This window comes from Stenella coeruleoalba, assembly GCF_951394435.1.
Source record: "Stenella coeruleoalba genome assembly, chromosome: 3".
NCBI classification, from domain to species: Eukaryota; Metazoa; Chordata; class Mammalia; order Artiodactyla; family Delphinidae; genus Stenella; species Stenella coeruleoalba.
This window is the reverse complement of record NC_137148.1, coordinates 126545495-126556694: the sequence shown is the minus strand read 5'-3', so window position 1 is coordinate 126556694 and position 11200 is coordinate 126545495. Positions and strand designations below refer to the sequence as shown.

Sequence of the window (11200 nt, the reverse complement as noted above, 5' to 3'; positions counted from 1 at the left end):
TACACCTCCCTACTAAAGAAAAGCCTTTTTCTGTTTGATTTGTTTGATTCTGTTTGATTTCTGTGAGGTGTTGCAGCTTTCTGAGATTGGTGCATTCTCCCTATTGCAGTAATCTTTCTGAATAAAATGTCTTCATATCTAAATCCAGACATGTTTTTATTTGACATGGGAAACAAAACTGCTAATGTAAAATTGCTGCTCACTTAATTACACACAAGCCAGAAATCATGGCTGTTGTGAAATCTATGATGATTCAAAATTGTATCTATTTATGTACAGGAACCAGCACTTTGTTAGTATGCCTTTTTTTTAAGTAAAAAAGCTTGATGTAAGGTAAAAGTTATGATGTGTTTCGTTGGTTCTTTTTTTTTTAATCAAGTTATTTTTTTCCCTGAAGTCTAACCTCCTCACTCTCTTCCTCTCTTTTCTTTCCTTCTGTTGTTTTAGTCTCCTCCTTCTCGGTCTCAGTCTCCCGTGTTGTGTCCGGTTTCCCACTTCTGTTCCTGTGCTTCCATTTTTCACGCTTAAGTTTCCCATCTGTCTGTCTCCACAAGCTTCTCCTTCCCCCATTATTCTTGTTTTCTCCTAGTCTCTGATTCTCATCTCCTCTTCCCTCTCACTTTATTTTCTTCAGTCGGCCTCTGCAACTTGTTACTGCAGTTGTAGTAGTTTCCCCTAGAGAATTCCATACAGTCGTTTTTAGCGTAAAGTTCATTATTTCTGTGTGTCCTCTTTCTCTGCTCCTCAGTGAACTCTTCCATCATTCTGGCCCCTTTTTCCCACAGTGGAATCTCCATTCCACGTTTTCACCCCTCTCAGCAAGTAGAATCGCCCGGTAGAGGGCTGTGCCATTTACAAACACTTTTAGGTAAAGTCTCCAATGAGAATATTTTACTGTTCCAAATTCTTCCTCTTCCACCAAATGAAGCTTTCTAATAGAGGACATTCACTCAAACTGCTTACCCAGTCCTCCTATAAAATCTCTCTGCAAAATTTTGCATGTTACTGGTTTGTATAATTCTCCTTTATGTCATCTTTTCCCCCTACCCTCGCTGCCGCGATGGTACAGCCCAGCCTCCGAATAAACCGAATTCCTCTGCTTGTACGGAACCGGCCGGCCTCTCAAGATGGCGGCTCCCACTGAGACACAGCGCATGGGAGCGGCCATATTGCCTCCTGAACAAAGCCGCCCAGGGTGCGGAGTGGGCAAAGCTGCCCGGTACCGAACAGCGCAGGCCCGGGAGCCCAGTGCTTTGCTCACCCAGACAGGAAGCGGGAGAGTTCGCCGCTATGGATGTGACAGCTGTCCCGGGTTAAGCCGTGACGGGCGTTTCTAGATCTGATAACGGAACTGCAGGTCAGAAGGCGGACATGTGTGGTGAGGAGTGAGTCTTTTGGATTGGTAATGGCACGGGAGGGGTCCGTGAGTGTCAGTGATTGGAGACTGATGAAGTCACTGGTGGGGAAGGTATGTAGGATTAGGGTTGGGCTTATTTGGGAGTCAGGGATGGGGTGAGCTGTGAGGTTAGTAATTGGATAACGGTGTGTCAGTGACGGAGTTGTCTGTGGGATCAGAAATGGTGTGTAGGGGGACTGACTGGTGATGACTGGGTCAGGGATTTAGGGGACTCTGAGGAATCAGTGATTGGTGAGGGAGACTGTGGACTAAATGATGAGGGCATCCATGTGGCAGTCAGTGATGTGGTGGGCATGGGGCAGATCTGTGGGGTATGTGATTGCTAGGTCCGAGGATTCAGAGATTTGGAGGGAGCAGTAACGGGATCAGGGAATCTTGATGATCAGCCCTACTGTTTTTTACATACATTAAAATTTCCACAGGTCATACGCAACCTTAAAGGTCAAATGTCTTCTCAACCATTATGCCCTTAGTCTGGTGCCCCGCATAAAAATGATCATTTTGAAACAAGACCAAACAAATCAAAAAAGATAGGATTATTATGAAAAGTGTGATTTTCGTCCTACCTCTTTCTAAGTTTATTGAAATCATTTTATACTTTATTCAAGAAACATTTATTGAACACATGTTGGGTGCCCAGAGATAAGTATGACTATTTCTCATGGTTGTTTCCTTCCAGATCTATTTTGACAAAGCCTGGAATACCCCATATAAAGCAGTCTCTCTATCATGGGAGCACCCACTTCCTCTGAACCAGTTAAGTCTTACCTACCTGACTCCTGGGACTGAGAAGGATTTCCCAGGTATGTACCTTCTTACGTTAGGGTATATTCCGTTGTATCAGTGGTTCCAACATACCACCATTTTTATATGCAGACAACCATACTGTTGAAAGCAGCAATAAAAATTTAAACGGAAAACATCTTAAAATTAACATTTTGGTCCATGAATATTGATTGGCAGGAAAGTCTGCTGAGTTGAAGAAAAATATGAGAGCTCTTGGGAGATTATTAGAATTCAGCTGCTGATTCCTTTCTGGGGAATAAGGGAATACATTCCTCAGTTTTTCATTTGCTCATTACCCATTCTTATTGCCGGGGAGCTTCATCTTTGTGTGTGTGTGTGTGTGTGTGTGTGTGTGTGTGTGTGTATTGCCTTATGAAAACATTAGAGTGGAATTGCTGGTTCATAGTGGAGAAAATAAATTGTTAATAAATCAACAGGAAACATATGTTCACATCTATACAATTAAATTAAAAAACCTTGTCCAAGTTCTGTATGATCATAGTATGTAGTCACAAGAGGACTTCCTTCACATGATACGTGCTGATCTTTGTATAAAGACCGAACAGTCTTCTCCCACAGGTTGGCCTAACATCTACCTGACTTCTGTGGTAGTTGCTTCTAGACTGGTGAATGTGGAACCTGCAGTCTGCATCTGATCTGTAAAAACATCCTTCTGATCACCAATTTTGCCTTTTCACGCATCTACCTTTTTAGAAGAGAACAGAAAATGATGAAGTCCCAGGTGAGTTGCTTTAATTTTTAATTTCTTAAATTTCTTATTTTGGTTCTTCATACAATCAAATGGAAAAATGAAGATAGCTAAAATTAGGATCAGGGAAAGACAGCCAAAATAAAGATCCAGACCTAGAAAGAGTTTCTAGGTAATATGTAGACAGATACATTTCCCATGGGAAGAAATTATTTCTTGCCATATAAGACTAAGATTTCATTTTTGGGTCTTTCTCTAGGTGGTGGAGTGTGCAGTGTTCTCACCAACACTCCTGTGGTAAATGTAATTATAAATTTCTTGTAGCTGTATCACAGAATGATTTCTTTTAGAGGGAAGTTATCATAATGTCATAGCCAAACTCCTTAACTTTATCCTTTAGAGCTGGAGTCATCAAACTATTGCTTAAATTCAGTTCTGCAACTGTTTTTGTAAATAAAGTTTTATTGGCAACACAGCCATGCCATTTGTTTACATATTGTCTATGGCTTTTTTTGTAGTACAATGGCACCATATGGCCTGCAATGCTGAAAATATATACTTTACTGAAAAAGTTTGTTGATCTCTTCTTTAGAGGACCAGATTGATTATAGAGGCTTCCTATTAGCCAGCTTTCTCTATCGATAAAGTCTAGATAATATAGGATGGATACGTTTTGAATGGTCTTCCAAAATACATATTTCTTTCAAAAAGTAGTTCTTGAAATATAATTGTCTGGCAGAGCTTTGGAGAGCAAGGGTCACTGAACCCTTTACTATGGTTTCAGAGTTTGTAGGGTTACTGTCTAACTTGGGGCTAGTTCCTTCTCTGTGTTTCTGTTTTTAACAGTCTGTTATTTTTTCTCCCTGCCAATATTCACTATATATACGGTATAAAAATCTTTAACTATATAAAAACATAAAAATTTAAACACTGAGGGACCTTTTAACTTAAACTCCCCTCCTCCTGAGATTATCAGTATTAACCATTTGTTTCTAACCTTGTGATGGAGCGTACATGTGTAATAGTACCAGTGCCAGGGGTGTCTCTTACTTTCTTGTTCCTTTTTTGGGGAAAAATAATGTTATAGTAAACATTCTGTTTTGCAACTTGATTTTTAACTTTACTGTCCAGTATAAAAATTTTTGTATGCATTTTGAATATCTTCCTATGCTGGTATATAGAATTCTCCTTTATTATTTTAGCAGATCCATAATATACCCTGTGGACTGGAATTGTTTCTTCATCTGTAAAATGGAGATTGTAATCCTCATAGGGTTGTTGTGGAAATTGAGTAAAAACCACACTTAGAACAGTAACTGGGGATGGTTTGTTTTAAATTTAAGTATGAGCTATTATTATTATATCATCATTATTATTGTCAAATCTTGGAATCAGCTTTTGCATTAGGAGTTCTTATGTATATTTTACAGTGAAGCTTAACAAATGAGTTCTATTGTGAAAAGACAGGTTTTTTTTCCTTTTTGGGTCTCAGTAGCTTTGGAGCTGTGCTGTCCAATATAGAGCCATCAGCCTCATGTGGTTATTGAGCACTTGAAATTGGCTAGTCTGAATTGAAGTGTGCTTTGAGTGTAAAGTACATTGTGGGTTTTGAAGATATAATTGCAGAAATTCATTAATAACTTTTAAAGATTGATTACATGTTGAAATGATATTTTGAATATACTGGGATAAATATATATTATTGAAAATAATTTTTTGAATGTTGCTACTAGAAAATTTAAAATTACTTACCTGGTTGGCTTTATATTTCTGTTAGAGCTGCTTTAAAGATGAAAATGGATTTTTTATTGGCCCAATAAATCCAACTATCATGGCTAATTAACTTGCTTATTAGCTCAGGAAGAAAGATTTATATTTTTTCCATACAGTCCAGAAGTGAAGTCATCATTTTCACACGTATCTATCTTTCTTTTCTCCCTCTTAACACCTACTCCGCTTCCATTTCCTCCATCTCTTCCATTCTTCCAGTCACTCAAGCAGTAAAAATTGCTTGTAGCTGATTGGAAAGTACAATTTTCCACTGATTATGCACTATTTTACTCAAAATTAACAAAATTTATACATATTTAGTATATTAAAGCATTCTAGTATCATTGATAAAGCAAAGTTAGAATGTCAGCATTACGTTTATTAATTTTCTTATCAGAATGGTTTCCCTCTACATTCTACATTTATCTTCCTCATGTTACTGTTCTTTAGATCACAAGAATATTATTGACAGTGCACAAAACTGTTCTTAACTAAGCATGAAATTTATTTTATTCTCTATAATTTTCATTCATTCCTTTTTAGCAAACATTTCTTGAGTAGTCAATATATGTCACAGGTGCTGGCTGGCTGTGAAATATCTCAAGAGTTACACATGGTTCTTTCTTGGGAAGAATGCAGAGAAAAATGGGGTGAACAGATGTGGAAACTAACATTAACACATAAAAGCTCTATAATAGACATGGGAGCAAGGGACTTTTATAGTTGATAAGGGGGAGCAGCCAGCTTTATAAATAAGTCAAGGATAAGAGTCTTAAAAGATTATTAAGTTCTGGATCATGAAGGAAGTAGGATGAGGATAGGAAACAGCATTTGAAAAAGTAGAAAAGGCTGAGAATTTGAAGAAAACTAAAGCGGAGGGTGTCTCATGGCAAGTTTGTCTGAAGGCGGCATTAAGGTAATAAAATATAAAAGGTCTTGTTTACAGTATCAAGGAAGGCATTGTGGAATAAGTACAGTGGTCAAGAACCCAGCTACTGAGTCAGGACACCCGCTTTTAAATCTGACAGTTAATCAGTCATATATTCAGTGTAACCTCTGGCAAGAAGTGACTTAACCAGTGTAATCCTCAATTCTCTCATATGTAAAGTGGGAAAACTAAAGGGGTTGTTATGGGAACAAACTGAATGCTTGGCAGCTTGATGGTGTGAATATGAGACTTGATGTGGGGTGAGAGAAACCTTAACATTGAGATGATTGAGGTGAGACTAATTATATATGCAAGGATGGACCCAAAGGAGTCTTTTAAGCAGGGGAATGTTGATATTTAATTTTTTTTTCATTCTGAAAGCAATATTTGATAATAATGGAATAATTAGGGCAAAACCCTCAAAAGTAGTTTAAAATAATAAAAATCACTCAGATTCCACTATTAGGTGACAACTATTATGAACATACATAATGGTGGCATAATTAAAATAGTTTACCCTCCAGAAACACCTCTGGCTCTGCAGTTACCCAAGTCCTTTATTTCAGTGTCATGTCAATAATTTGTTATAGTTTTCTCGTGAATGTTTCCTGCATATTTCTTAAGTGTGTTTTTCAATATTGCTGTTATAATTGATGTATTTCATTATATTCCTAGCTATTGCATATATATAGGAGAACTGTTAGATTTAGAAGAAGCTAAGATTTCTTTCCTATGAAATGAGGGGATTGGATTAGAATCTTCAAGAACTCTGACATTCTCTGATTCTCTAAATGCGGCTTTTCTCTTTTTTATGTGTTATACTTTAAAAATCCTTCTCTATAATTATTAATAAAGGGCTTCCCTCGTGGTGCAGTGGTTAAGAACATGCCTGCCAATGCAGGGGACATGGGTTCGAGCCCTGGTCCAAGAAGATCCCACATGCAGCGGAGCATCTAAGCCCGTGCGCCACAACTACTGAGCCTGCGCCCTAGAGCCTGCGAGCCACAACTGCTGAGCCCACATGCCACAACTGCTGAAGTCTGTGACCCCTAGAGTGCATGCTCCACAACAAGAGAAGCCACCGCGATGAGAAGCCTGTGCACCACGAGGAAGAATAGCCCCTGCTCCCAGTAACTAGAGAAAGCCTGCGTGCAGCAACAAAGACCCAATGCAGCCAAAAATAAATACATTAATTTAAAAAAATTATTAATAAAAATCTTCCCAGCCAGGTTTTGTTTTGTTGTTATATAATTTTGGGTATTTTTAGAGTTTAAATTTTTACTCCATCCAGAATATATATTTTTCTCTTTTCCAAGACATAAGATATCATTGTATTAGTTATAATTGATGTATTTTATTATGGCAGCTAGGGCTGCCCTAACAGAATACCACACACTGTGTGGGTTAAACAACAGAAATTTTTTGTGTCACAGTTCTGCAGACTAGAAGTCAGAACTTAAGGTATCAGCAAGACTGGTTCCTTCTGAGGGCTGTGAGAGAAGGATCTGTTCCAAGTCTCTCTCTTTGGCTTGTAGATAACTATCTTCTCCTCATGTCTCTTCATACTGTCTTCCCTCTGTGTGTGTGTCTCTCTCTGTTCAGATTTCTTCTTTTGATGTGGACCTCAGTCATATTGGGTTAGGGTCCACCCTAATAACCTCATATAACTAATTACATCTGCAGTAACCCTATTTCCAAATAAGGTCACATTCTGAGGTACTAGGGGTTAGGACTTCAACTTATGAATTTTCAGGGTATACAATTCATCCTTTAACATATGGCTTCAACATTATTCTTTTCCTGTTAACTGTCCAGTTGTTTCAGTACTATTCATTGAATAATACATCTTCCTCTCAGCTGTGTGTTTTTTTTTATATTAAACTCATATCTTTATGTAATGCTATTTCTTTTCTAATTTATTAGTGCACAGAGATACATTTTCATAGTTATATTCAGTGTGTACATATTAACTTATGCTGTTTTTCTTCATTTATTCTTTCATGTAAGTATTTCCACATGTTGAAAGAGCTGTATATTATTCCATCAAATTTAAGTAATTGTTTCTTTATTATTACATACTTGAATTGTTTTCCAAAATTCCTCTCAGCTGCTTTAATGCTGCCCTTAAATTACCATTTGTATTAGGTAGGCATTTTATGATTTACCTTTTCTGTTTTCCTGTACTGTCTGGGTCTTCTTGCCAAAGGCAGGATTTTACATTGGTTCTCCCAAATACTCTGATACAAAACTAGATGTAGGTATAGTTTTGCATACTATATTAGAGATGATAAGAATGATCACTTTAGATTAACAGGAATATACTGTTACAGGGGTTAGTATCATTCAAGGATGTGGCTGTGGATTTCACCCAGGAGGAGTGGCAGCAGCTGGACCCTGCTCAGAAGACCCTGTACAGGGATGTGATGCTGGAGAACTACAGCCACCTGGTCTCAATGGGTAAGGATGACTTCCCTGTATAACTCAGACTTGTCCAATCAAGTGCCTTTCCTTATCAGTCTCTGCGGTTAGGTGGTTCCTGACATATATAATGACTTTTATGATCTTCGTACCTTCCCCAATGGAGGTAATTACTTTGCTGAGGGCCAAATGTACTACTTCATTGTAGACCTCCTTAAACTGCACCTTCTCTTTTGCCTTCTGTGCAGTCTATCCCATTTCCTCTGATTTCCATTTAATAGGGCATCCAGTTTCCAAACCAGATGTCATCTCCAAGTTGGAACAAGGAGAAGATCCATGGATCATAAAGAGAGCCATACCAAATTGGATCTATCCATATGAAGATCAGGCAGATGGGCGACAAGGGAAGTGAAATATCAGGTTTTTTTTTAATTGATTGATGCCTGAGGCTTATGTTTCTCTCCTTAGTGAATTCTCTTATTCTTTGTTCCTATGCTGAGAATTTAGTAGGCATTCAACAAATAATTAATCAGTTAAATAACTGTGAACCTTTATAGGGGATAGCTATTTCTTATTGATTGTATGTGTATATATTATGTATTAAATATATATTTGTTTAATATATTTAATATATATTTAATGCATTTTATGAAAAGGCTTAATAGGCAATAGAAGGCAAATTCCTTCTAAGAACACAGGTTGCATTACAGAATTAAATGTCAAATACTGCTACTGTTTTTAAAAGTTCAGAGAAAATTAGAGTCTAAAGAAACGAAACAGAATTTGTAAAAGCATTTTTCAGAGCATGCAGCTGTAGCTGCTTTGAAAGATATATTGAGTATTGATGATGCTGAGAGAGGAAGGTGAAGACAAACTGTTGATGGGGGGTGGGCATGAAGAGTATATGAACAAAACCTTGAAGTTAGGGAAATATGGCTTTTCTGGGAGAACTTTGCTAGTTTTATTTGATAATGTAGAGAAAGAATTTATGGGGAACTGTGGAATTCAAGCTTGGATTCTTGGTGTGAATCTGATACTGAATCCACAGCAGGATTTTGGGTTTTTCTATTGTTTGTATTAGTCGTTATTTAAGAAAGTAGACTGAGGAGAGTTAAAGTATTTTGAATACAGAAGAGACCTTGTTTCTTTGGCTAGTGGTGGCAGGATAATACTAGTCAAGTATATATAGCAAATTATAAAATAAACGCATTTGAAAGGTGAAAAGCATTTCCCTTCAGAAAGCAGGAGAAATGGGAAGACTCTAGAAGAGTAATCCAAGATTAGAGTGATAATAACTCAGATAGTTTCCTATCTCCTTTAGGTATAGTTTTTCCATAAATATTTCGCTTTAACATCCTTGTCTAACCATTTCCCTCATCATACTATTTGCTGTCTGTCTTATGAAATGGCCTGTCTCATCCCTGTTTTGAGTTCATCACCTTCATTGGATCAGTCATTTTTTATACTCCTCTGCATTCTATTAATTATTCTTTATGACTGTTTTATTTTATCTTTCTTTCCTTTAGACAGGAAAAGTAACCTTGACAACACCCAATCATGTATTTTGGGGTCTGTTTCCTTCCATAATAAGATACTGAAAGGAGTCACAAAGGATGGTTCATTTTACTCCATGTTAAAAGTCTGTCAAGGTGATGGCCACCTACAGAGATGTCAGAAAAACAGACTTTTCAGGCAAGTAACAGTCATCAACAACAAAACAATGACTGTGGAGTCAGACCACAAATATAATGCATTGGGCAAAATATTTCAAGAATGCATAGGGTCAGATACTTCAAGACAAAGACCTCATAACTGTGATACATTTAAAAATGACTTGAAATCTAGTATTGACCTACCTAGTTGTAATAAGAGCAATTCAGGAAAAAACCCTGATGAGAGTTTTGCATGTGGAAAATCATCCATCCATGGTGTGTCCAATCCTGATCCTGAGAAAATTCACAATCGAGTAATTCCCTGTGATGATAATGAGTGTGGAAACATTTTCAGCAAGAAACAATCCCTTATTCAGTATCAGAATGTTGAAACTAAGGAGAAAACCTGTGTATGTATTACATGTGGAAAAGCCTTTGCTAAGAAGTCACAGCTCATTGTACATCAACGAATTCATACTGGGAAGAAACCATACAATTGTGGTGCATGTGGGAAAGCTTTCAGTGAGAAGTTTCACCTTATTGTACATCAAAGAATTCATACTGGGGAGAAACCTTATGAATGTTCTGAATGTGGAAAAGCCTTTTCTCAAAAATCATCCCTCATTATCCATCAAAGAGTTCATACTGGGGAAAAACCATATGAATGTAGTGACTGTGGAAAAGCCTTCTCCCAGAAATCACCCCTCATTATACATCAGAGAATTCACACTGGAGAAAAACCTTATGAATGTAGAGAGTGTGGTAAGGCCTTCTCCCAGAAGTCACAGCTGATTATACATCATAGAGCTCATACTGGAGAGAAGCCCTATGAGTGTACTGAATGTGGAAAAGCCTTCTGTGAGAAGTCCCACCTCATCATACATAAAAGGATTCACACTGGAGAGAAACCCTACAAATGTGCTCAATGTGAGGAAGCCTTCAGCAGGAAGACAGAACTCATTACACACCAGTTAATTCATACTGGGGAGAAACCTTACGAATGTACTGCATGTGGGAAGACCTTCTCCCGGAAGTCACAGCTCATTATACATCAGAGAACGCATACTGGAGAAAAGCCCTATAAATGCAGTGAATGTGGAAAAGCCTTCTGTCAGAAATCACATCTCATTGGACATCAGAGGATTCACACAGGAGAAAAACCTTACGTTTGTACTGAATGTGGAAAAGCCTTCTCTCAAAAGTCTCACCTCCCAGGGCATCAGCGGATTCATACAGGAGAGAAACCTTATATATGTGCTGAATGTGGAAAGGCATTTTCTCAGAAATCAGACCTTGTTTTACATCAGAGAATTCATACAGGGGAAAGACCTTATCAGTGTGCTGTATGTGGGAAAGCCTTCATCCAGAAATCACAACTCACTGTACATCAGAGAATTCACAGCAGTGGTAAAATCATAATAAACTAAAAACACAGACAAGCTTTCAGTATTAGCTCAAGCCTTAATAAACAACAGAAACGTGATTAATTTGATAAATTTGTGGACAACATCTTTATAGAG

The 11200-nt window shown here is 37.6% G+C and overlaps 1 protein-coding gene across 2 annotated transcripts; it reads left to right on the top strand.

Moving 5' to 3' along the window:
* The first annotated feature begins 1362 nt into the window (after positions 1 to 1362).
* LOC307183549 (zinc finger protein 300-like) lies at positions 1363 to 8448 on the top strand. 2 transcript variants are annotated; one of them, XM_079916228.1, is made up of 5 exons: positions 1363 to 1378; positions 2097 to 2220; positions 2816 to 2945; positions 7941 to 8067; positions 8310 to 8448. In XM_079916228.1, the coding sequence occupies exons 3-5, from the start codon at positions 2931 to 2933 to the stop codon at positions 8438 to 8440; spliced, it is 273 nt and encodes a 90-aa protein (XP_079772354.1). In that variant the 5' UTR covers positions 1363 to 1378; positions 2097 to 2220; positions 2816 to 2930; the 3' UTR covers positions 8441 to 8448. The 2 variants fall into 2 exon arrangements, with proteins under 2 accessions (XP_079772354.1, XP_079772353.1); XM_079916227.1 differs by having other exon boundaries at positions 2783 to 2945.
* Positions 8449 to 11200: the final 2752 nt, after the last annotated feature.